General features: G+C 53.3%; 1 protein-coding gene across 1 annotated transcript in view; it reads right to left on the bottom strand.

The window, feature by feature from the left end:
• The window catches only part of LOC119105737 (aquaporin AQPAe.a), a 42,975-nt gene that overhangs the window by 15,069 nt on the left and 969 nt on the right, over positions 1–26,937 (bottom strand). Inside the window, exon 2 of the mRNA XM_037229222.1 lies at positions 6,578–6,721. Coding sequence (XP_037085117.1) covers positions 6,578–6,721 — 144 coding nt within the window. The remainder of the gene's footprint in view (positions 1–6,577; positions 6,722–26,937) is intronic.

The following is a 26,937-nucleotide window of genomic DNA, read 5'->3' as shown; positions in this document are numbered from 1 at the left end:
GAAACTCAGCCGCCTATCAAGCTTAACTCTCACGCACATTCTGGTGGACGTCTAGCGCATGCCTCTCAAAAGAGAGGTGATGCATGGTGCGTTGGGTAAACTCAACAGTCAGGGCATACAGGTGTACAGGGTAAACTGGGTGTACAGTCAAACACTTTCAGGCCGCGTCACGTGGTGAGAGTGCCGAATGAAAGCCATTTGTTTGGCGGTGGCTCAGTGTGAAGAAAAGTCCCAACACCGGCAAATATCGCTCAATAAAACCTTGCCGATGACCTAATTCACACTTTATTGACACCATCACGACATCTTAATCTCCTTTATTGTCTCCTTTGTCGGAAGCTTTGTCTCTCAAATCTGCCCAAACGATAGACAAGCATGGCAATAACCGCTATCGTAATGGGGTGGCGGCAGTGATAGGCTCCAAGCATTCGCAGGCTATACGATAACGCTTGTCCCAGGCGTGTTCCGTGTTGGCTCCGCACATAAAACGGCTCATGCCATCGACACCGAAATGCATTATGGATTAAGTGATTAAGTGACGGCCCGTGGTAGCCAATTTAGCGAGGACGTGCTTCCCAGGCCCGTGCGGCAACGCTGAGCGCGATAGCCAATTTACATTTTTAAAGTTTTCTTTGTTAAATTAAGCATCCACTATCACTAACGACCTATTAAACACACAGCGCATGATCCGGTGTCATCAGTGAACTCAACTCACTCAACCATTGAACTCTAGTGAATCCAAGCAAAACAGCAGCGACACTGCACAGTGGAAGTTTGCCGCTCCAAGCTGCGGTTCATTTGTTGCCGTGACTGCGTAACGGACGCCGTGTTCGATTGAGTGTTCCGCAGCACCGCCCCGCCGCAGCCGCGCACCTCGGGTATGCCTTTTGTTTACTGGTTGCCGTGCGCCGAGCACGCGTCCCTGTCCTTTCCACACTGGACACGCCTCCTCCAGGCGACAGGCGGCACGGCAGTACCAGCGAAACACTCAACAGATTCAACTCGCGGAACCCAGCCCGGTCCGGTCCGGCTAATCCAGATCCAATCCGCGTACCAATTCGCCTTTCCAACTTTCTGTATTCAACCATATTCGTCCCGTTTACCAGAAAAGTAACCAAATAAGTCTGTACCAATCCACTTATATAATTCAGGTTTTTTGAAATACTAACAGGAACCTTGGTTGCGTATTTGCACAATTTCAATATATTTCTTTTTTTGCATTCAATAGTTCCCATTGAAAAGCATGCAATCAGCTGACATCCATGGTTGGGTGCAAGCATACTTAGCATGACCTGCGGCCTGTTGGAAATACAATTTTGTGTGACATGGCAAACAGGGCTCATGATGCTGTTTATCATATCGCAGTTGTTTTTTTTCTCAATTTTCTCATCTGCCAACAAATCAGAGGGGAAAATTAATTGCTCGCTGAAATGATTTCAAAGTTAACATTGCCTCACACATCCATGCCTTGGCCTAGGTGCAACATGCCTACAGATGGCACTAAAAATTTCAGCACTATGTAGTTGAAAGATGCAAAAAAGACGCTTACTCAGGATACCTTCTGAGTAGATAAAACTATCATCTCACATCTTATATGGTACTTCATGTGTGTTTCCGTTCTCGGACACATAAACTCATCAAATAGCCTCAAATGATACAATCATAACCTGCTGAGTTACCCACTGCAGACAAATTTTAATCGATCCACCCGGTGCTCGCTGCTCGCGCTTTCATCCAAAAGAGCGAAACAAAACGAACGAAAACGAAACAGCATCGAAAGTGAAAGTGGCGTCACTTTTGACCCAACTGTTGGAATGCAAGATACTGCAAGATCTTTTTTATTTTCCCACACTGAAAACCAGAGGCGCAGCAAAAGGGGAGGACTCAGCAGCTATAGCCCCCCCCCCCCCCCGTCGGTACAAGCACAGTTTTTTTTACCACAACACTACTGAATATAATTCCGGAATCTGGCGATCAGGAAAATAATTTTCGTTTAAACTATCATAGAGACAACGGGGGGAAAGACATGTAGAGCCTTATGGCAGCAATTTCGTAACAAGGTTGATGGATAGCCGAGCAGATATGTACGGTCCGCGGCTCTCATGGCACCAGAGCGAACCAGATTTGATAGCCCATTGATAAGCTAGGTACCGTACCTCCCAGCGTGTGTGGGGTCGGCTTGTCTGTTTGCATTGTGCAGGCAGCGTTCACATCGGATCGGACTCGCTCATAGAAATTGGCCACCCCATCGCGAATCATGATAATCCCTCCCTTTGCAGATCATAGTAGGCCAACCTCCGGCGAAAACTCTGGCTACGGCCCTGCCGGAAAACAAACAGGTGTTGTGTGTCTGTTCGTGCATATCACACTTGAATCAATCCTCATTCAAACAGCTCAAGATGTTTTGCTTGTAACATATGTCTTACTATATACGGTAACTACGCCACGTCACTTTGCATGATCAATTGTTGATCTCACCACTTTGTTGAGATCAGTGTGCTGCGATCAGTCCGTGGATTCATCAGTCCGTGAAGTGCTCTCATCCCCAAGACTGCCCTTGGCGACGGCCAGCCACGGGAGGACTGCTCGTCGGTGACGGCCAGCCACGGGAGGACTGCTCGTCGGCGATGGCCAGCCACGGGGACGCTCGTGACCACAGATCGGCCGGCAGGCGCTGGGGCTGGGCAGGATTGCACGACGGGCATGGGGAGCGAGAGCGAAAGGGAGAAATTGAAAGGGAGAGCGCGGCGATGGGCACAGAGGATGGCGTGCTGTGAGCGTGCAACAGCAGGGGAACGACGCTGGAGAACATGACGTCACGCGGCACATGGCGGCAGGGAGCGGAGATGAACGGCAAGGCCAGCACTTGTGCACGTTCCTCTCTAACATGGGATGCTGATGTGGATGACGGGCGACATGAGAATGTTGGGTGAGGTTGATACGGTGAGCGCCTGTGCCTCTGACATGTGAAGGGATCTCTTCCTGTCACCCAGGTCACGTGCCAAAGTACCAGAGGCAACGGCGGATCCAGGGGGATGGGGTTATACCACCGATTGCTAATGCAAAACTCCTCCACAGCTTTCCCCCCCTTGGTCTTGATGTCTGTCTTATCAGCTGGCATCTGGGTTGGGAATTGAAACCCGACCCTTCCGTAATTCACCAGCTTCTCCTTTGGTTGTTGCTATAAGGACGGAGGCTACAGCTTCCAAAGCCCTTGGAGCCTCTTTTGACGCATGTAGTAACTCGCGTCCCTGCGAGGTTACCGGGTTTCTCTCTCCGATTGTTTTGCTTGGAGCGCCGCCTGTTTTCCCGGACACACCTCCGAGCGACACTGTCCGACAAGCGCGCGCCCTGACCTCTTCCAAGCACACCGCATTCAGCCGTCAACCCCGGGTCGACCTGACCGGATCGACAGGATCTTACATAACCCCACCAATTGGCCGGTGGGCTGCAGCCGGCCGCGCCCGCGCGCCTCCGGCTCGCTCCGGCTCCCGCTGACCGTGTTTTCCAGCTCCGAGTCGCCGCCGCCGATGACCCGCACAAAGAGCGCGCGCCGACCCGAGCACCCCAACAAAGCCGTGGCATGCGTAGTTTGTCGCAGCGGTCTCGCGCGGTCGTGGGAAGTGGGTGGCGCGCGCCGGCGGCCCGCCCGAGGGGCCAGCACGCACGCGCGCCCTCAGCGGCCGTGGGACCGGCCCTGGACGCCGGCCCTGTCTCCATCCGCACCGCGGCCCGAGACGCGGCTACCGAGAAACAGAGACGTCACGGGCGCGGGGTCCCTGGTGACGTGGGTGATTGGTAGTGGAAAACACCGGTGTCCCCCCAAAACACCGACAATTTATTTGTATCTGTGTCTGCACCTGCGTCTGCGTTTGTCTGTCTGTCTGTCTGTCTGTCTGTCTGGCTATCTGTCTGTCTGTCTGTCTGTCTGTCTGTCTGGCTATCTGTCTGTCTGTCTGTCTGTCTGTCTGTCTGTCTGTCTGTCTGTCTGTCTGTCTGTCTGTCTGTCTGTCTGTCTGTCTGTCTGTCTGTCTGTCTGTCTGTCTGTCTGCTGCCTGTATACAGCAAGACGGATATCTGTGTGCCCGTGGGCGTGGGAACAGTGACTGGGCTTGGGTGGATGCTGGTTGAGGTAATGCACAGGCCTTCTCGGCCCGTCATTCCTGAGCGCGCCCAAATAACGCATTTCTTCATTGCGTAATGACAGCTACCGCTTCGGCGGTTTGGTAGGTTAACTCCCACAGATCACTTCAACGGCCTACGTATTTCGAGTAATGTCATCGCATGTGTTGTGCAACCTGGATCATATTTCCCACCGGTATCCATCGCGGTTGAAGGAATTTAAATAAGTGGTACTCAGCTGACATTCAAGTGGTCGAGCCTTCCGGTGTCAGAAGACAGAGCCTGGTGGATAGTGTCCCACTATAGTGCGGGCAAAATCAATTTCGCACGCTGTGAAAAGTCGGCCGCATATTTGTGAAAAGCCGGTCAAAATACATACAAATAATAATTCTATCTGCAAGGCAATCCAGGCGAAACGTTTACCCCCTTTCTAAACTGCAGTGCGTCTGTATGTACCTGTCAGTTCTCACATATACAATCATACGACGCGCACTACTGGAAGCATCTTGCAGTTACTTTAAGCAATTTGATATGAATAGAGACGCAGCGGGACCAAGTAGGATCAAGCCTCTCAAAATATGAATGCATTGTCTTAAATATTTCAAAACCTTTATCTGCACCGGTCGTGTGGTAGAGGGTCCAAGCCCAGACGTTTCTGACATTTGGCACATAATTTTTACATACCGTGCACAGACAACTAAATTGGAAGGCTCTAATGTGCTCCTCATTTATTCGAAAACAGCTTCGAAAGTGCCTCGGAAGTGTTCATGACAAGGGGTTACGATGCATACCGCTAGGCCTATTACCGCATAATGCTCATTGCATGAAGAAATTGCGCGCGATCTTAGCTAGTGAGCTCAGCGTCTGTCAAAGCTTAATAGCGAGTTAAGTGACCAACCGTCTTTGAGTTCTTCACTCCAACGTGAGGTCCGAAAGAGAGTGTCGATGGTCGTGTATTCATTTAAGGCGAGCGTTAATTCTTTGAGTTCTTCACTCCAACGTGAGGTCCGAATGAAAGTGTCGGTGGTCGTGCATTCGTTTGAGACGAGCGCTAATTCTTTTATTCATGCCCATGTTGATACACGTTATATAAGTGCGCTGTACACCGGAAAGACATCTCAAGTTTTTCATGAGAAGTGGAGCTATGTTTTGTTAGCGGGACTATGGTAGCTAGACAAAAACCTGTTTTGTTATTGCCAGACAGGCAGGTACCAGGTCCACTCCAGGGTGCCCACTGGTGCACGTTTTTGCAGCATTTCAAGTACGCATGACGTACTTCTGTTTCCCAACGACTTGCCTTCGACGATATCAGTCCAAACCAGCAAGACGCTCCGTCCAAGCTGCTCACTGTGCTATGCTACAGCTCTGATGACGGCACTCAACTGGAGTCTCAGGCCTGAGACGTCCGTCGGCGTATTTCGAGGGATAAGCTTCCAAAAACGCCTGAGAGCAGCTAAAACGTAGGGAATCCCTTCATCCCCCGCAGCGTCCAAAGCTATGCTATGTAAACAACGTGATATGTACAGGTAAGTGCGTGAGAATGGTGAATTTCCAGTTTATCCGCCCCAAAAGCGCATTTTGTTTCGCGTCCGTGATGAGCGACCCAATCGCTGAGATGAGCGGTGCCACCACTTACATTGCCAGCGCAAATACGGCAACGTTTACCAACCGCCTTCGATGCGTCGAAGTCTCACTGCCGACAGTTTCAAGTCTGCCTGGTCTGTCCTTTTGGCATCGTCTCATCAGATTGGCTGCGGCGGCGGGGGTGGCGGAAACTCATATTCCGTCGGCTGCGACACCGCCGGCAGGTTGGGGGGGGGGGGGAACATGGGGAGGGCGGGGCTGCTTGCGCTCCCACGCCCACGCAGCGGGGCCCAGGTGGGCGGCCGACCACCCGAAAACGGCCGGACGTGCCTCGCCGGCCGCAGCCGTCGGAAAACGAAAGTGGACCACGCAAGGTCAGGGTCGCGCCGAGTGGACGGGGTGGACGCACGGAGGAGGGTCAAGAGGCTCGCAGTGGGGCTCAAGCGGGGAGGGAGGGAGGGAGAGAAGGGGAGGGTAGGGAGGTCGCCGACGCTACGTCCAATAACGTGGAAATGAAGACAGCGGTTCCGCTCACTGAAGCGGCCGCCGTGGCATGGTTCAGCCCGAACTCGCCAGACCGGTGCGGTCTCTTGCGAGGTAGGTTTCGGTGCGCGCTACATTTCGGCAGAAACATGATTCTTTTCGAGCACATTTATCAAAGGAAATGCCGCCAGGTGTCAACTCTCGTCACCTTCCATCGAGGTGCTGAGGCTCTCGTAAATCAGGACGGATTCCACAATCCACATTTCCACCACATTCAGGCAAGGCTTCCATAACTTTCGCCTGAAGAGGCCCGAGTGATAAAGCTCACCCTGCGAGGCGCCGAGGCGACGAAGCGTTCCCTGTGGAGCGCCGAAGCGTCAAAGCTCACCTTCAAGAGCGCTGAGCCGACGATGGCTCCGATGCACTGGACCAGGACGTAGAAGACGGCCCGCATCAGGCTGACCTGACGGGCCACCAGCATGCCGGCGGTGACGGCCGGGTTGATGTGGCACCCGCTCACGTGGCCGATACTCTGCCGGAGCAGGGACACACGACAGTCAGCACCACGTGACGAGGCCGATACTCTGCCGGAGCAGGGACACGCGACAGTCAGCATCACGTGGTGAGGCCGACACTGCCGGAGCAGGGACACGCGACAGTCAGCATCACGTGGTGAGGCCGACACTGCCGGAGCAGGGACACGCGACAGTCAGCACCATGTGGTGAGGCCGACACTGCCGGAGCAGGGACACGCGACAGTCAGCATCACGTGGTGAGGCCGACACTGCCGGAACAGGGACACGCGACAGTCAGCATCACGTGGTGAGGCCGACACTGCCGGAGCAGGGACACGCGACAGTCAGCACCACGTGGTGAGGCCGACACTGCCGGAGCAGGGACACGCGACAGTCAGCACCACGTGGTGAGGCCGACACTGCCGGAGCAGGGACAGGGGACAGTCAGCATCACGTGGTGAGGCCGATACTCTGCAGGAGCAGGGACATGCGACAGTCGGCAGCGTGTCCCTGCCCCTGAACAGGAACAGGAACAACACGTGCCAGTCAGTATCACATGATGCTGTGCGATGTTCTGTCAAGGACTTGTGATAGTACCATGTGATGTTACAGCCGGCGCACCGCTGAGGCAGGACAGTGTGACAGCCAGTGTTGCGTAGTACTGCAGCCATGATATTGTGCAGGAGCGAGACCCTCGACAGTTAGTGTCATGGATATTGTTTAGCGGACTCTGACGGAACCGCGAGTTCAGAACACGCGACAGTCGGTGTTACGTGCTGGCGCGCAGGGTGCCACTACCACAGTACAGTTTAAGGTAGGAAGTGGGTAAAACGATACGGCTCTCCTGTTACTACGGTTCCCTTCACTTTGCATCGTAATAGTCACATCCTCGATCATAACGGTTGTGTCTTCTTACGAGTAAAACACGTGCGCGCTCACACGTACAAACCTGTAATGCTCAGCAACTGTCACAGCTACAGACTTCAGTCTGTCATTATTACTGGGCTTCTGGAGCATTCTGCCTGGAGGCCTTCGAAATCAGCCGCATTCAAATAAAACTACCCAGGCTGTTTAGAAGCGACCGCACAATCACATACGAAAGTTCAACCACGAGGTTACAAACCACTTACGGGCCAAGCTGATGCTACTGGCTATCGATGAGCCCACAACTACGACACCCTGAAGACCGGGGTGCAGTCTCATCGATCTCCAAATCAATCACTCTTACTTCATTTGGTCTCGAGTTTCTCCGGTACATTTGTATCACGTTCCCATAATTGTGTGGATCCTCTTCGATTGAACCGCACCGCGCCCGCGTGCTACGTGACTTACGTCAACCGAAGGGCGGTATTACAGGGAGACAAATGTGTGTACAGGCCCCACAGCTGTCGTAAGGCGGTCACTTCTTGGCCATCCTCTTGTCCACACCAAGCAGGTCAACCCAAATATTCTTCTGCTTCAGATCAATCACCCAGCTGCTGGTGGTGACATAAACTAGCCTGTTCGGATTGTCTCGAGCTAATGGCCGAAGCGAGCCGAGACCCAACCAAAGCACTGCTGTCGCCGTGTGCCTGGACGCGCCACGGCCCGGACTTTCGACATTCACGAGCTGCTGAGCGGCCGTCAGAGGATCGGGGGCACAGCCTGGCCGATGGACGGGGCTCAGGTCAGATGCAGGTCAGGTCAGACGCAGGCAGCGGCGAGTCACACGCGGTCTTCCCCAGTCTGAATCACTCGCTTCTGACGTCCCTGACTGCTACGCCGCGCGGGAAGCCCCTCAGTCCGTTCTGATGAATTGCAGCCTTGCCAGCTGATGAGAATCTCTCTCTTGAGCCAGTCCCCCCCCCCCCTTTCAACAACAACTAGAACTGATATCAACTGATAATCGCGGCGATCTTAACTAAATTAGCCCGTTTTCACCCGCTTGAGTAGGTAGCTTGTCCATTCCACATTACAGAAGGATGCCAAAACTAAGACTACGACACTTCAAATAAGGGCTTGTTACCCAAATCGCGGCCATATAACAGGGCCGCTCCGGAATAGACCGGCACCCTTGGGTCAGGGCTGCTGACCACCAGTCTTCCTGACTGACTCCGAGCTACTCGTAACACGGAAGTCCGCACCCAGGCAGGCTCGTGCTGGCTGGCGGCACTTGGCTCATTCTCCTGTCTCGTTGCATTGACTCAGGTTCACTGAGTGCAGTGACCGTAGACGGTTCGCCTGGCGTGCACGCTCGGGGCACGTCTGTGACAAGGCGCAGATGGGTGGGTGCTGTGGATCGTATGTGTTAATTCTGACTGATCGCGTCGTAGGCATGTATGTTTACTTCACCTGGTCGCAGTGTATGCATGCGCTTATTCTTACTGATCGCGCCCTAGGCAGCTGTGTTTAGTCCAGCTAGTCGAGTTAAGCATACGCATATGCTCGAGCTGGTTGTTTTGCGTATATGTGTTTATCTTACTAGCATATGCTCACATATGCTCACTATACATGCTCACTTAGCATGTATTCACTTCGTTACACATACTCCCTGCTTGCATTGGCCATTTTGCGCAGTTTGTGTCTTCATTTTTCCCGGTTGGCGATGGTGCCCACTTAGTCCATACGAACTTGCAGAAGAATAATGTATGCAGTCTCCGTGTTTATTCTACTGGCTACGACACGGTATTCACTCAGACGGATATTTCACCAATCTCTGTGTCTCTATTTTGCTAGTTTCGCCTTGATATCTACTATTACATGCATACTGGAAGGTCAGCCGTCGTGATGATGTGTTGGCATGCGTTTATTTGCCAGCTTGACGTCCACATTTGTTTCTATTTTCTGATAACGTCGTGTATCCGATACCTCCTGGCATATCAAAGGCCAATCAATGTCCACATAACGGCTTTGAGCTCACAATGCAAAAAAACCTGCACGCCTCTCTTTCGTATATCAAATGTGGTCCTGGCAGTGCCAAAGTGATGGAGGGCTCCTCCCACACCTGCAGGAGAGGCCCTCTGTCATCGCACGATGAACCTGTGATACTGTCGCAGGTTCCCTGCACCGTGCCGGATTGTCAAGCCCCTGCTGACTGCCCCAGCCATGCGCTCTGAAGCCCTCACCAGAATACACCAGAGACAAGTTGCACTGGAGGCTATGGGTGCCAAGAAGATATATGCATATGCCATTGATTGATTGACTTGACATCGGTTTGCATTGTTTGATGGAATGGCATAACGCTTACCACACTTTTGGCAAGTGACCCATGTTGACAGGCAGCAGGACGAACCCTTGTAAATGACGCTCCCGCTGCAACAGAACTCCCGCGCCTCACGCTACTATCATTGGTAAGCTCCAAACATTCAACTCCCTTCTCACCGCGGTGAGCCCCAGCTACCCACACCTGCGGCCCCTCGGAGGGACGCCCGTGGCCGACACCCCCGCTGACTCCGCAGCGGATCGGTTTGGTGGCCCGGTCCGTGCCTCCCGGCCTCGGCGGCGCCCAGGTCGGCCGCGGTGCTGCGCAGTGCGCACCGTTACCTGTCAGCCGGCCGTCACGGGCGGCGATGAGACCGCGCGCCGCCGCCCCCCGCACCAAAACAAACGGCCGGTCAGCACCGGTTGCGCCACCGACGGCACACGCGCTGTCGACGCTCCCCCCCCCCCCTTCCCTGACCGCGGTGACCGCGGACAGTGGTCATGGGGGGGGGGGGGGGGCAGCGACGCAGAAGACACATCGCCCACCAGAGTCCCGCGGGTAATTATGGTGCAGTGTGAATGACGGAGCTATTGTTGTGCGTGAGATAACGCATAATTACCAGACAGGTATTGGTCGTTATGAAGCTCCCACAGTGTCGTAAAGCAACACTCCTTTGAAAGTAAAGACGCCTAATTATCCAAGTGTATTCATCAGCGCGGTGATCGTAATCGCATTGGCGGTGAAAGTGCATGACCCATTTGGAGTAAACTGCAAAGAAGTGCTAAAAATTTCGGGGCTAAAAGGCATCTACCTCGTTAATCAATTTGGCCAGCTTCTCAGCGGTCTCAGCCCCATTAAGGTTACGTGCAGGCTTGTTCCATTATCTCAGCGTTGCGAAATCTTCATTTGCGAAACAGCCGACGAGGCGCCATGAGGTCTGTCATTGGTGCGACGCATGGGCCCGGAACACCGGATCCACGGGATCCCGGATCCCCGTGCGGCTCCGTCACATGGAGGTGAGTTTTCTGCGTGAGTAACCAGCCAGGGGAGACCTGGGTATAGTTGCACTTTACAGACATCGGCGGATACATGAGTTTTGCCGCAGTTTTGTGGCGAACAGTTCCGAAGATGTGACGCGTTTTAAACCGGCTAAAAGACGGCACAATCAAGGTTATAGTAGCGTGTCGCAGAGCTACGGGTATCACTCACTGTACTATGCTTATCTCATCCTGTGCCTGGAAACCCGAACTCAAATCCCAGTAGTAAACCCCATTCCACCTCTGAGTTTGGCCAATAGTGGCTGTCATTCCTCGGAAAATCCGCTTAATAAGTGTGCGGCGTCGTGCAGTTGCTCACATTCATTAAATGACCGCAGGAAAAACAGCTTATCTTTCAGACTTATGTTCAGTTGACTTCACACAGATGTTCTTTTCCGAATGTAGTAATAATGCATTTTTTCTAACTCTCCTAATAAAAAATAAATCAAAACGAATGTAATTAAGGTCAAGACGTAATTTACTGACTTCTGTCAATGTCAGCTCCCTCCCGATCGCTGCATAATTTTTAGCATCGCTCCGCGACATTGAGAATGGTTGCATCTCTCTGCAGCGGTCACATTTGTCAGCAGTCTCACCACGCTACTGGGATTCGTTGCTCCACCTCCTCCTCGTCCTACTGGAACTCGTTCCACCTCGTTCTCGTCATACTGGCACTCGTCCCACCTCCTCCTCGTCGCACTGGGACACGTCCCATCATCTTCTACACAGACCCTTGTCTCGTCTGTCCGCTAAACTAGGATGCGGGGCAAAATCTGCGGTTCTTCTGATCTGTTCTCTCCGCTGGACTGCGACTCGTCTCTCCTCTACGGTCGGGCCGCGGAGTCCACTAGACGCGGTTAACTCTCGGCGCCTGTGGTTTGGTCACATCAGGTCCACCAGACGCGGCTAACTCTCGGCGCCTGTGGTTTGGTCACATCAGGGGGTACGGGGCGCAACATGGCACATGACAGCGGTATTCAGGTCATGTACGTGAGTGTCGTAGCAAGGACGTCGTTACGCGCAGTCCAAGGGCGTAATTTTTACGACTTTCATCGGATTAAGCGCTTCATGGCATGTGGTGCGTTAAAAGGAAGCACCCCGCATAGCTACGCACAAACGCCCATTACCATTTCGACATGGCGATTGGCTAAGCTAACCATTGCACAGGGAGGGTTACAGCGCCGAAGGACCCTCCTCGAGCGTGAGCACCTGTCCGTCCGCCCGGCGGCTACAGCCATCAGCCTCTCCTGCTCATTTGCGAGCTGTTCCCGCCCATTTCCTGCGGTGTCCCAACGTCAGCCCTCGTCACGACCCTTTGATGGTACCCATCGTGTGACGTCACCGCCTGATGCGGCGAGGCGTCATCGCTCACACGCGCCGTCGCCCCCGTTCACACCTGCCGCCTGGACGCGGCGGCCCCGGCGAGCACGACCGCTCGTCCCGTCCGCCCGGGGGCAAAGATCACAGGCCGCGAGCGCGGCGGCGGCCGGGTGCCGAGAAGCTGACGTCTTCAGACGGGCTAAGTACGTCCCGGCGGCGTAATTGGTCACAATTGCTATGACCTCCGCGCCGAGGGTGCTGATTCAAAGGCCGGCAGACCGATTGCAAAACTAGGGCGCTGATTCGATGAGTGGAAAATTGCCGCCATGCGAGAGCACGCACAATGCAGCGCGGGAGCCGCACGGAGACACGCGGTGGGCCGGACCGGCAGACAAGGTAGAGAGAGAGAGAGAGAGGGCCCGTCCGCAGGTGGGGCGCTGGGCTGAGCGGCCGCGGGGATTTAGCTGGGTGGAGGACGACGGGTGGACCGCTGTCTGTTGCTGGGGTGAACACGGGCGGCAGCGGAGAACGACGACGTCTTGAAGCAGCTCGCGTTCCATGCAGCGCGGCGCGTTTTCTGTTCTGAGTCGGGGTCAATGGGAGCCCGCTCTGATTCAGCTCCTGCCAGCCTCCCACCGATGGGATAATGCCGGGCGGCGTCGGCCCCGTCGGTCGCACGCCCAGAGCCGTAGCTGCCACCGCACGGCACCTCAGGCTAGCCCGGTGGTTCCAGGAAACACTAGCCGCATATCACGACGCTTCTGGGCTGGCCGGCTCTTAAACGGCAGAACCGAGGCACCGTGGAAGTTGAGTCAGCACCCGAACTGCCTCACTGATCTAGACGAATTGACACAGAGCGCTTGCGAGCCCCGGGGTCAGCAGTAACTGTCACGTGACTGGCCGATGTGAGGTCAGTCTCGTGACCGCAAGACGGGCTCCGGCTAACTCGAAGCCAGAGACGAACAAGCGCCTACATAGCCGTGACAGTCACATGCGCGCGGACACAAAACTACCACAACACATCGTAATCTAAGTTTCAAGCTTCTATGGCCTACTTGTCGCAACCATAATGGTTATTTGTCGGCCGTCGTGAACGCAGGGACGTGCGTATGCGAGCTAGGCTATTGGACCTAATTTATGTGTGTACGCGCCTGAGGTTCAACACATCGAAATACCGATCGATCTCTATTGCGGTGCTTCTGTTATTCTAAAACTGCACCCATCGCACTACTTTCAATTACTTACCCGGCCATTAAATGTACTTTGAATAGAGGTATAAGTGTTCAGGAAAATAGATTGCCGCGTCTGCCAGCAAAGCCTTCTACGTCATGTGACAATCAGCAACGAGTGGGCATGCAGTCTGTTGACGTCATAAGGGAAAGCGTGGTCACTGACGCATGGAGTTTTCTTGGCGGTGCCTTTGCTGGCCATGCCCTGCGGGATGCAAATACAAACGCATGACGTCACAAACATTCCACCCATCCCGAAAAAACACGGCTTGGTTAATTTTGGCACTATTACGATTTACCAGCTACAAGCACCATCGCTGAATTATGGCGAAATTGTCCTATGCACTGCAAGTAGGCAGACAAACTATGTGAGCCACCGAGGTCTTGATAGTTGACTCAGCCTTAGCCTTAACCACAATATTTACGTTAACAACACTTGAAATTTCATTGGACTGGTTTTCAAGTCATCCAGTGGATGGTAGAAAGAAAGAAATAATTTGAGCCCCATTGCCCCTTCACGCTTCTTTCTTCCTGCGTTCTCATGAAAAACGGAAAGAAATAAATGGAGCAGGTTGCAACAGACGACGGTACTATAACAGGGATAACAGGGATAACAGGGATATAACGGGAAAGAACAGCCGCGGGCGAGGAAAATGGATGATAAGCGAGGCGAGGAGAATTTGACCCATTCGCGAGGGCATTTTCAACCGCACTTAAGAGGTTACAACACCCTAAATAGTCTTGCAAGGTATTGGTTTCATCATGGAATTTTACGGGAAAATAATGGTGATTTTAAATAGGCCAACGCACACGCCTAATGGTATACCTAACACCCGCAAACCATGATGCCACCTAGGCTGACCTGTCAGAAAACACAACTGGCCGCCAGTTAGCTTTACCTAATATAGCCGCACGTGCAGACCAAGTTTTCAAGGCAACTCTTAACCAAGAGGATACTCAGAGGCATAGCATATCGAACGTGGAGCAGGAGCGAGCGCTTCGCACTTGACACCACCTTAAGGTACCATGGAATGACGTACTGACCCGCTCCCGCCTCCGCCGAGCTCACGCCTGCGTCACCGGCCGTCATAAAAACCGGCCAACAGAGCGTGGATCTGCACAACACAATCGAGCAGTAAACATGCACGGACAAGGTTGTTCTCATGCCAGCGTGCAGCATGCCGGCGAAGGATCGGGCCAGCGCCCGCCTGCACGGCATGCCTCGGCTGGCACGGTGTCCAAAACACTCAGCGTGCCTCGACTGGCAAGGTGTCCAAAACACTCAGCATTATTCACAGGGTGCACCACCCATGACATGGACTTGTGTGTGCTACGTTTGGACGAAAAACGCGAATGAATTGGGTCACGGGACCATTAAAACGCCTAACGTGCCGTACCGTGGGAATTTGGCCCGAGCCCTGTAGTAAATGGCTGGGTATCTGGATACGTGGAAGACCGGGTATAATGGCCATACGTCAGCGCTCTCATGGCGCCCGCTGTTTTGGCAGCATGGAGCAGTTCGGGCCGGGAATGACTAACTACGCTGGCCTGGCGCTTGACGGAGCTATCATTCACTGCCAACTAACACGCGAATTCGGGAATGTCCCAACGCTGACGTGCTGCGTATCTAAATCATTGTGTACATTAGTGAACCCTACCAGCGCATGACGCCTCAGTGCTGCTATGTGGTGATAACCAGTGTATTATCACGTGTACTTCCTGAAGCCTCTGTCCTGATTGATAGCCTGACGTGCGCTGGTCATGATAACGTCAGTGAAATCACCGATCTCCCGGGGGCAAGATGCCTGCGTGCGCAATCCACGCATTGCGACATCCCCGAACATAATATAAAATGTCCATTTACTGAGCTTTTAGTCCAGCATCTAGTCGTCAAGTCGTCTCCCGTGGTGGAGACACATCGGAAGATGAGTTAGTTTTTTAGTTTTAAGGGCGCATCAGCTACATCGGTCAACTGGGCCGTCGTCAGTAGACTTTAAGTTTTTGCTAGGTTTTCACCGAGTAAAAGCAATGCCTCGGTAAATCGGCTACATCCGATGATGTAAACGCGTTAGTCGTCTTACAGCAACCATCCGCCATCCTGATTGGTCCATCACATTTGGAAATTGACAAAGCAAGCTGTTCAGAAAAGCTTAATTGCCGTGAGGTTATGTCAACGTTACATGGCTGAATCACTGCGTTGCGCCTTCGAAATGAGCAGTATATCATTTTCAAGGCTGGATAGTCAAGCCCGACGCACAATACGTAGCAATTTCCACTCGTTTCGCACAAATATTCCGCTGTCGACAGCGATCAAAAGACCATGAAATTGAGAGCATCACACAAATTCATCACGCGTGTCAATATCTCGAACACAAACAACACATACCAAAACGGTTGAATTGTTCACTGATACAGATCGCTCGTGACACAAACCGTTCGGCGATAGCATCGGTGATTTACTGAACGCTAATGCTCTGAGTGTACGATGCGCTCCGTACTGGCTGAACACCGATGCTCCGAATTTTGGTTGATACTGTAAGAAGCTCCCAATGTCCTAGCTGATAACTGAAAAGAAACTCCCGATGTTCTAGCAAGGCAAGCTACACAAAAGAGCGACACCGATATGATGGGTGGCACCTATTCTTGCCGCGAAATCCATGTGTGGATTTACTCTCACCACCAATTCCTGCCGCGAAATTCATGCGTGGTTTACTCTCATCAGTGCCTACTTCGTTTTCGCCAATTCAAGCGCTATGAAGCAGAGCCATGAGTGCGGCCATGAGCGAGGGAACGCCTGTGCGCACATCCTCATTATAACAGCATAACTCACCACTTGCAGATAAACTGCCAGCGAGATCCAGACCAGCCGTTTACAGACCTACGCCAACACAATGACGCAACCGCTCCGTAGGCTGGTAAGTTATGGCATAGCGTACCTGTATCAAGCGACGGCACCAGCGAGGCGCGTGGGCTGCTGGGTGATTACCCCGCTGTGAACATTCCCCACAGCACCATCACGAGTACTTGGTCTTGTCAACAGCGCTGCGACTGGTTATGCACGTGACACTGCATCGTTTGACAACGCCGACGCACGCCTACCGCACTGCCGCATGTCCTTCACATCACAAATAAACCACCTCAAAGGAAGCGTATCCTCGCCTCGCCACGCCTACCATTGAAGGCAAGCCTGTACATGGCGCTTGGCGTCATTTCACCCGTGAATAAACCACCGCGCCTGAACGGTCATATAGCCGACAGCGGCCATACACACATACAATCATTAGGTTACTTGTCGAACGGCCGCCTGGGCAGCAAACGAACGCTGCGCCATGCAAGACTGGGGGTCCGCTCCATTCACGGCAGCTCGGTGACAAATCGCTCTCGCCTCGCGCCGCGTCGCCGTGGTCAAGCTCTGTTTGCCGGCATCACCCGGGCTGAATTGAGCGGGCGGCGTGTAAACACCACCCACGACGGCCGTGTCCACACGTAGAGAAACTGTGGTGGACACACTGGTGTCTTTAAGTTAAGGCACGAGGCGCACAGTGCTCAGCCCACAGAGCGGTGCTGTGCTGTTTGTGCAGGGGCTGCATCACCCGTGTGAGGTCGATGACCTACCTCGGGTCGACCGGTCAACAGGACTGTGTTCCATAACGGAAAGATGCCGGCTTAATTGAACAGCGAGAACGCAAAAGAGTCCCTTGCGTGCCTTTAGCGGAACGCGATTTCTTGCATGGCGGTCGCTCACGAAAGTTTCCGACCAATGTGAGTCCAAGCTTCCGAGCACCTCGCGCGAAACACCGGTCCCGAATCGACCTGTGGCGCGTGGTGTCAGCTGGACGTCTGCAGAATTTATGTAATTCATTAAGGGTAGAGGTAAAATGCAGGGCGTCACGGGCTCAAAGTCTGGTAGCGGTTACGAGCCCCGTTACGGGACATGTGCTTCTGTTGTTGGCAGCCGTGTGCCGTGAACAGCGTGCGTTCCCTTTCCTTGGGACCCCACCGCAGACGCTCAGGCGGGCGCGGTCTTGTACGGTGATGAGCATCGAAGGTAGACGAGTGGCTGGATGACCGGTTTAGACCTAGGCCTGCCATTTGCTTATATTTGGAAAACCCGTGCCCGCCCTACACTCAAATTTCAAAACCCGCCCAGCTCCGCGACACAAGTTTTCCCAAAAGCCCTGCAAGTAACGGCCAGCCTTATGTTGTGTTCCAGGTACACAAGCTCAATCCCAGCAGGGCATCACAACACGGCTTTATCACATGGCGGCAGGCGCCGTCGGCACCGACAGCTGAAAATATTGACCAGGTAACAGAACCAAAGAAGCAAGCAAGTAAAACGGGAGATTGCAAGATCCTTTGCAAGATTCCTTTGCAAGTTTTGTGCGACAGTTCCCACTTCCTCATTGTCGTAAATGGTACTATCCTCGGTCTTAACGTGCACCCCATCGGACGTCTCCAAGGGGCCAATGTGTGCATGGGCCGTGGTAATGAACTGAAATATATATGTCGACTCACAAAAGTTATCTAGCTCTGCTGGATCAACAGCTTGTAGCCTCGCAAAGTGTGACACTTTCAAATCGAGAGCGCTCAAAGCGTTTTTGCACGCCTTTGGTGCAGCGATACTTCATACATGGCTTGCAGTCGGAAAAGTTTAGAAATGAATGCTACTCCTTCGTCTGTCTGCCAGTGTGTTTGAGCTTTCAGGCGCTCTGCGCCAAAGCACGCTGACAGGGTCACGGCACACGTGGCACCATCTGATACGCCGGATCGGCGTAAGGACTATGGTGCCGGTTTTGAATCGATCGCTGGCGCGTAGCAAGTGCCGCGCGCCGTCAGGCTCCGCACAATTCACGTACTCGAGGTTACATATCCCACGGAGGGTGCCACTGGCCCAAGGCCGGGTGGCTGCATGGGCCCCATTACAGGATGCGTGCTTTTGTGGTCGGCGGTCGTGTGGCGGTCAACGACGTGACCTTCAGACCCATGCAAATTTGGATTCGCCGTCCTGGTGCCGGAAACAGTGAGAATGCCGACCAAAACTCGGGAGAGCGAGAGAATGGCTCTCGAGTTTGACCATAAGCTGCGAATTAGCAACGGTACCAATCACAACGGTTTGCCAATTGTAACAACGATAACAAGATTTCAGCCGGCAAATGCTTCGAACGAGCCGCGCGACCCATTGTAGTAGCTGCTCTTTGAAGGCGGTGCTGAGAAGGCCATTAGCAAGAGCAGCCGGAGGCAACTCGCGGCGCCGTCAAGCAAAAGTGCCGCGCCCATCGGACAAGAAGACTCGACGTACTCGAACTCGACGTACTTGATCCCTCCCCGCTCTCAGACGAGGTGGGCCAGTGCGTTATCAGAATGCTAGACCACTTAAAGTGACGGCGTCCGCGTCCCGCTATCGACGCGGGACAAGCATCCGTCGCCATTCCATAGACGGCTTATCGGTCGGCTCGATCGGCGAGGCAAAACGCCAGTGATCAGACACACGATGTCTGAGTATATATTCAGCTCTCTCCCACGATTGGGACCAGGAAGTAAGTCTGACTGCCTAGCTGCCAACGGCCTTTACTGTAGCACAATCAACAGCACGACTTCATTGAAACGTCCTACAATAGATGTGTCCATTGCTGACTAACGTGCAGCAAACGCAGTGCGGCTGGTCACGGCAGATGTCTCTGGGCTAGACCGAACGCTCTCCCGACGACAGATGGCTGCTGCCAGCCCGATGAAATGCACCCGAGTCTTCTAACAGCAATGCCAGCATCACGACAAGATCGTGCGCAAGCAAACAAACGGACGCTTTCACGATGGAGAATGGCCGGCTTGTTTCTTAGCTCGCTGGTGCAGGACAGAGTTCGCGATGATGGCGAAGCCAGCTGCAAGCGGTGGCCATCGCCAGGCTCTGGAGTGTCTCCGTCGCGCTACAGCCGGCAGGTATCGACCGAGTCGGGTCAGGCCGGTGCCGCCTGGTGCTGATTGACAGCACCGATATCGCCAAGCGACCAGATTAGAAGCAAGCTGGCGTAGATAGAGCGCAATGGGCTGAGGTTCACAGCGTGGTTTAGTCTAGGTTGTTTTGGCACGGCTGTGGTCCGCTGGGATTTCTTGACATGTTTTGTCTTGACATGTTGCATGCTGAAACTTCTTGACATGTTGTTTCTCGTTCACACACTCCTACGATTTTTACATAGTTAAAGAATGCATGTACACACATTTTACTCTGTTGCCAGTTGCAATTTAAGAGATAAGATTTATGACCAGTATTGTAATGCCGTGAAAACAGCTGACTGCTGCGATACGAATGTGACTGCTGGGATTACTAATTGTCTTGAACGACTTATTTACATAAGAACCAACTAAAGCAACCTTACTAATTAATTATCCAGCTAGAAAGCTAATCTAGATCATTAGCTAAAAAGTGGTTTTATTGTCGATCACTCAACATCCATGACTGGAAGGGCCCAGTTCAGGAAGTGTCTGACGCACCTAGGAAGCTTTGAGAGGACGCTACAACTACAGTTAGAGGTCCGGGCGTGACTTTGATAAATCCTCGCGCGGCCGGTGGCCCAGGAGGACCAGGACCCGCCTAACGGTTCCAGCCGTTGCCCTGAATATGCGCCATAGGCCGCCCATGAGCCCGTCCCACGCGCCGAGCCGACCTCCTCCTCACCGTTACGCCCCGCTCCCTCGAGTCGGTCACACGCATTCAGAACCCGCGGCGTCCGCGAAAATGCCGGGTCTCGGCTGCATCCGGCCGAACTGTGCGGACGCCGGAGCTAAAGCTCAGAAGTTATCACGCGCGTTCAGAACCCGCAGCGTCCGCGAAAATGTCGGGTCTCGGCTGCATTCGGCCGGGCTGTGCGGACGCCGGAGCTAAGGCTCAGAAGCTATGTAGGCACGGTTGCGAGCACAAACGACGACTTGGCCGCGCCTGCTGATATGACCTGGGACTATTATCCCATCGGTCACCTGGACTTTACGTGATAGCTCAGGGGCTATCCGTTCTACCCTTATCCGTGTGAACCACGAAAGCCATCCGTAATGATCGAGAGCTCCGAAGGAAAAACATGACGGGCGACGCATACCACCAGTGCTACTCTTCAACTAACTGACCTATGAATCAAAGACAAAGCTCCCGGTAGGTGTCACAAGCAGTGACATCACCATACTAATTTTGCTCTAACGCCATATTATTTGCTATCACACGACAAAAGCCCGCCCTGCCCGATGCCCGCCGCGGCCGGACCCCACTGGCCCCACCGGCGGTTACGCCCACCGCCACGAGCCGGCACGCCCGGAGACGGCGGGGCCTCCCGCCCATCAAAGCGCACTCCCAACGCGAGCTGACCAGACTGAGCTACGCTCGGACCAGCATCGGCTGCCGCTCCTGGCACTGGGTCACAATGCGCCACCCCGCCGGGCCGACAGATGTAAATAGATGGCCAGATACGCTCAAGGTGACGGGGTGCTGTCCGAGATAGCTATACATCGGAATGAGGGCCATAGTGGATCGCACAACGCCGACTGATCCATCACGCTGACCTTCTGGTCCCGGTAGTCATCACCGGTGGTCCCACCACCACCATTCTTGGCCGGCACACTACGCCAAACAGCGCTATCGTCTGCATCTCCGCCTCTCGCGGTCAATGTCACTCCGCGCTCTCCCCGCTGCGTCCCCCGCTCTCCCCTCGTTTCGCCTTCACTCCGCATTCGCATTCTACATGCGTGGTCAGCCCATAACACAGACGGGCGGAGCTCATGGACAGATCGCTTAATCTGCGCTCCCAGTCCAGCGTCCTGAGGGCCTTATGTCTTACAGCAGGGTGCTATGTCCTGCAGCAGAAGGCGATGGGTAGGACACTGAGCAATACTATGCTCCCGCCTAACTCTTGCCCCCCGTGACGCAAGAGGGCCAATCATGAAAAACCGCATCGATAGCAGCAAGACTAGACATTTCGGGTTGATTGACCCATGCACGTTTGCGCTCGGTCACCTACAGCGAGTACATGCCGCATTCACGGCGCACCGGCGCGTTGAATCGCTGGATAGAAATCGTTGAATCGCCGTTAAGAAGTGTGAGACGCCGACAATTTGTGGTTATATGGCTGTAGGCTTGATGTCAATACCGGGCTTTTATGGACGGACTTGTTTAGCGTGACTGCCCTCTGCTGGGAATGCCCGGCTATATGAGATGGTCCCCGCTGCCTCCAATTACAACCAGCCCGCGATCCATATCGACCCAGACTGCACGAGCTGACCCAGAGCTGGCATGTCTCCTGCGACGGCCAAGCGTAGAGAGATTATCTCCCGGCCTCGTGCCAGAGCAGCTCTTCCAGTATCGAGCTTACATGGGTCGCTTTTTGTTGCAGCTTCTGTCGTGCCTGTATTGTGTGAAAGAAAGAGACTAGATGCCCTTCTTTTTTGTCTGACTCAGCGCTAGGCTTTCACGAGTGGTGCGATTGGGCGTAGGTGTAACAATGTTGATAATGTGACGATGTTACGGTATCTAAACTAAGCCCAAGGTATGGACGGAGCCATCGCCTTCCTAAGATAAGCACAGCAGTTCAAAACACCACGCATGTCGGCATTGCCTTGATACGTTCACTACGCGCCCTAGCAAGCCTGAAGCTTTGAATAGCTTGGCCTTGAAATCAAATGATTCTGATCGTGCGCATGCCGATTTTTCTATGCATTATTCGGAAAAAAACGTGGCGAAATTTATCACCGCGCCACAGCTGGAGTGAAGTCGAGGGAAACAAACGGAGTGTTTCCTGATAAGCCGAGCCGTGCTGCACAAGTGGCCGCAGTCAGGGCAAGTGCGCAGGTGTCCCCGTAAATCATCAGGACCTCCGCACCGACGCCCATGCTCAGAGGCTTCCACAAAGGTCGGGCGAAGACCAGTGCCCAAAGACGGGGTAAGGAACCCGAGAGAACGGCGCCTTTTGCAATGAATGGCGTCTTCATCACGGTGTCTGACCGTGTCAGATGCATGACTGGGACTAATACCTGACCCGATGCAGGCAGGCTGGCGTGTCTCTCCCACCTGCTCGCAGTAGCTATGAACCATGGCTATGGCACAGTCTTTAACATCGACCTACACCAGCAAGTCCTCAGCTCTAGTTTCGAGCCTGCCAATAACTATAATTTATCTCCGGTCTTGAGCCTCCTAGCAGCTATAATTCAGCAGGTATAGCTGCAACCTATAGCTTGCTCGCTTCTTATAAATTTCAAATCGCAGCTGCACATTCCAAACATTCCCTCAACACCAAATCATGAACGGATTGTAAACTCCAGCCCTGGAGCGAACCGCAGTAAGCTCGCGCTCCGCACTGCCACACCGTCGTATCTCGCGCTCCACACTCCCACACCGTCGTACTCCGCCTGGCCCACTCGGTGCCGCCACAAGGCGCCGCCTGACGCCTCATCCGTGCCCAGCCGGCCTGGGGCCCACCAGAGAGGCCGGCCGCCCGGCGCGCGCTGAGAGAGGGGCGGCACCTGGCGCCGTGTACTCTGTTGGGCGGTCCAGGTCACGCGCGCGCGCCGTCCCGCCCGGTCCGAGCAAATGACCCGGTCAATGTTGGCTCTGTGGGTGTCGCCCCGGCGCGAGATTGCCAATCCGCTGCGGGCCCCGACGTGTGCGGCTATAGACGTTACTAATTGCTGCCATCGACCGTGACGTGATGGCATTGCCGCCACTCCCATCCATTGATGTTGCAATCGAGAACCGGGCACCCCTGGGAACTAGGTATCATTTCAGCTCTAATAATTTAAACATGACATCCGCATTTAGTGTTTTCAAGTGTTTTAGCGCTCGCCACTTCCTGATTTAGCTACGAATAATTCGAATTAACAAGCCGTGCAAACTTTTATGGTTTTTATGTCGGCTACGAATAATTCGCATTAACAAGTCATGCAAACTTAAATATGCATCCATCTAATCAAATAATTGTTCTAAAAGCATTGACCGGACTGCTATTGAGGCACATTATGGGTGTGCCGAAAGTTAACACCATCCTCGACCTTTAACCTCATAAAGACCGTTCAACAAGATCCAGTTAACCACCGCTTAGTGTTATTGTGATGTATTAGTCGGGTGTTAAAGGTCCAAGGACAAAGCCCTGGAGAGGCGTGAACCCCGTCAGGAGCAGCAGTTTAGCGCAATAGCTTTCCTAAACAGCCTCTACAGACCATTAACCACACGAGCTCGCTATTCACAGCCCACCGCGAAAGCCACATTTCATTTTTTTTCTCGACTTGGGTGCTGTGACTCGAAGCAACTGAGGCGCAACCCCATCACGCCGTCTTTGCAACTGCGCATTGCAGCGCTGACAACTGGCCACAAATGCATGTTGCCGCCAGCTCAAAGAGGGGCAGCTATGGCGAGTCATGGCCGGCGGCTGCACGCGCTCCTGACCCCAGGGCACCGGCCGGAACGCGATCACGTGATCTTTCTTTCCCAACGAGTCCCGGCACGAGCCGACCCGGTACATCACGACGTACAGCACGTCTGGTGGCAACACAACACCACGGCCGGCAGCCACAGCCGCACACGGTCCAATCGGGGCCTGACACCAGATTTCTCTCAACACATTAAACAATTTTGTTTTAGCAGTTCTCAGGAATGTTCTGAACATTTCGGTCCAGTGTTGTTTTGCTCACATGCATTGAAAATGGGGGGGGGGGCTGAAGTCATCATTGGGGTGGGGGTGGGGGAGGAGGGAGCTGTTCCGCATCCGGCCAAACAGGCCGGACAGGCGTTTTTGGTGACATACTCGAGGCTAGTTCCGGGGAACCGCCAGTCAGACGCGCGTGGACTTCTAAGGCACGCGCTTTCGCAATGCGGACGTGTCCTTCTACAAGGACCCGCAAAGGACGCAGGTGCGCCCTGTCGCCCGGGGCGACACTGAGGCGTGGGGGAGGGGAACTAGAGGAGATGGAAGTATGTAAGGTCGATAGGAGGTTGAGATTGATACCGCATCTGGTCTATAGAGAAGATGGCTTTGCTCATCCTGTAATCAAATCAGACGCATGCTACCGCGTCACAAGATATAAAATTCGAAACCACTCCTGCTTCACTTGAGCAGATGTAACAGGAAAATGAGTGAGGCGTGCATGGCGTGACAAAATGTTGCCTTCCTTTCGTGACAGATGTGAGATGGCATAACCTGACTGTCGCAATTCAAACGTATATTGTCGGAGTGGCGGCTTCATGCCGCCACTGAATTGTGCACGTGCACGGAAAAATTGTGCACGGAATCTAAGTTAAGAATAAAGTGCCGTCACATGAATGTACTGTTTGACCTAACTTGTAGCTAGAATCTGGCTGTAAAACCAATTAAGGCATGAGTGGTCTCAGTTCATAATATCTTGATTAATTGTAAGCCAAAAGGGAAAAAGTTATTGAGGATAGCTTGTCTTCGTTCTTACTGAAGGCCGCAAGTGGAATAACAGTGATGCAGAGGTGATGCACGTGGTACAAATAGTGATGCAGAGGTGATGCAGGTGGTACAAATAGTGATGCAGGGGTGATGCAGGTGGTATAAATAGTGATGCAGAGGATGACGGTCCCAATATGCTGTCATGGTTTGGACATTGTTTGAGAGGAACATTGTGACCGATTATATCACGTTTTGAACTCTTAGAGCATTATGCAAAAAGGAATGGCTGCAAAACTGTGCCATGTCTTGAAGCTTAAGAATTTAAAATAATGTGTTAAACAGCATGCTAGTATAATTCATAGAATGGTCCATCAACGAACGCTTGCGCTTCTAAGGTCACGTCTATGTTTTTAAGGGCCGCCAGCTTACTGGACTAGCGTGAACAGGGATTTTTTGCATTACTTCATTCAAGGGGTGTCTCTCTCTAAACCGGTGAGGAGGGGGGATGAACCGCTGGAATTTATCTAATCTACCCAAATCCTAATTTCTCCCAGAATTTTGGCCTTTGGCTTATTTGCTTTGCATCTCCAATGGCAAAAAATTGTTCAGTCCCGAAATCATTTTGATGTGAAGTATTTACTGTCCATTTCAAGCCAATGAGACGGTGACAACGCTAATGCATGATGCTGATTGTATTGATGTGACGTGTTCAGGTACTTAGTGTACCAACAATTCAGACATTTGTTGCATTTCATTGGGCTGGTATTCCCTTTTTACTCATATGCATTGAAGGGAGGGGGGGGGGGGGGGCTCAGAGAAGCATTGAAGAGGCTCAAGTGCGCACGGGGGACAGACTCTTTGGCATCTGGCTATAACGCGTAACCTGGGGCGACTATACCAACGCAAATTTACTGAGAGAAAATGGACACCAGAGCTGTGTGAGCCGATTGACATACCCATAACCATTTTATGCCGTCTGTCATTTGTGAAACCTGCGTGGCACGACAACGCGGCTTTAATTACCTTGAGCAATGTAAGTGGTAATTTTTCCGCCAGTTTGCACTGAATTACACTGTGCAAAATAATTCCCTCAGTCCAAGTGGTTGCTTGCCGCTCACTGATGCAGATTATAACGGACTGATAAGTTCTCGCAGCGGAACCTTATGTAACGTTAACGAGTGGCAGCCTTCTCGTCCTGAACGCTCCGGGTGGGAGTGAGACGGACGGTCGCGGAGAAAAGGCTTCCCAACGGGTCAGAGCCGACAAGAATCACTCCTCATCTCGATTTTAGACGACATCGACTGCGCTGACGGCAGTGCGCCCAGCAGGAGACAAGCTTGGCGTGAACACATCAGGTCTGACGTGATGTTCTGCTCCACGGGAGCGATCAGGGAATGTCGTCTCTGGAGCGCAGCCAGGAGCGTCTTCATCGCTGACATGACAACTCAGGATCACAGAGCCGAACCGTTTACGATTGGAAAACATCAGGAACAGGGCACGAGTGACTCAGGCACGTCAGTTTTCCATCAACAAGGGTGCGCGCGTTCTCAGTGCCGGAGGTTGAACCCATTCTCACGGTGTCGGATTTGGCGAACAGAGCGATGTGGTAACGCTTCTAAGAATGTTACGGTTTAAACCATCCACCTCATGAACCACATCCAGTTGCGCACTCTAATATCTTGCTGCGCCCAATTCTGCTTCCACAAAAACACTTAGTCGGCCTCATTCGCTCCCACTGTGATATTTCCCGCATCAGCTAATGCGCAGGGGCCGGAAGAGCTTATGTGAGAGCCGGCACGAACTTGCGCCAGGTGCCAACAGGCGACCGTTCGTGATGTCCGCGTTTATCTCTCGCCACGTTCGTGACTGCACCCGTGCCACGGAGCGCGAGGCGTTGCGGTTGTCGCGTTTAGAAATCCACGGGCGCACGGTGCCTGACCGACGAGATGCGTTTCTATACCGTCTGAACTGAAGCCTGACTAACGGTTACCTCAGGCAGCCATCAACACGCTGACCGACGGTGCAGGAACTTTCCACCGGCCGCCAAAGGCTGTCCCGAGAGCTCTCCGCAACGCCAGCCATCTC

This window comes from Pollicipes pollicipes, unplaced genomic scaffold (assembly GCF_011947565.3).
Source record: "Pollicipes pollicipes isolate AB1234 unplaced genomic scaffold, Ppol_2.1 Scaffold_6138;HRSCAF=7277_pilon_pilon_pilon, whole genome shotgun sequence".
In the NCBI taxonomy this organism is placed as follows: Eukaryota; Metazoa; Arthropoda; class Thecostraca; order Pollicipedomorpha; family Pollicipedidae; genus Pollicipes; species Pollicipes pollicipes.
This window is presented reverse-complemented; position numbering and strand designations above follow the sequence as displayed.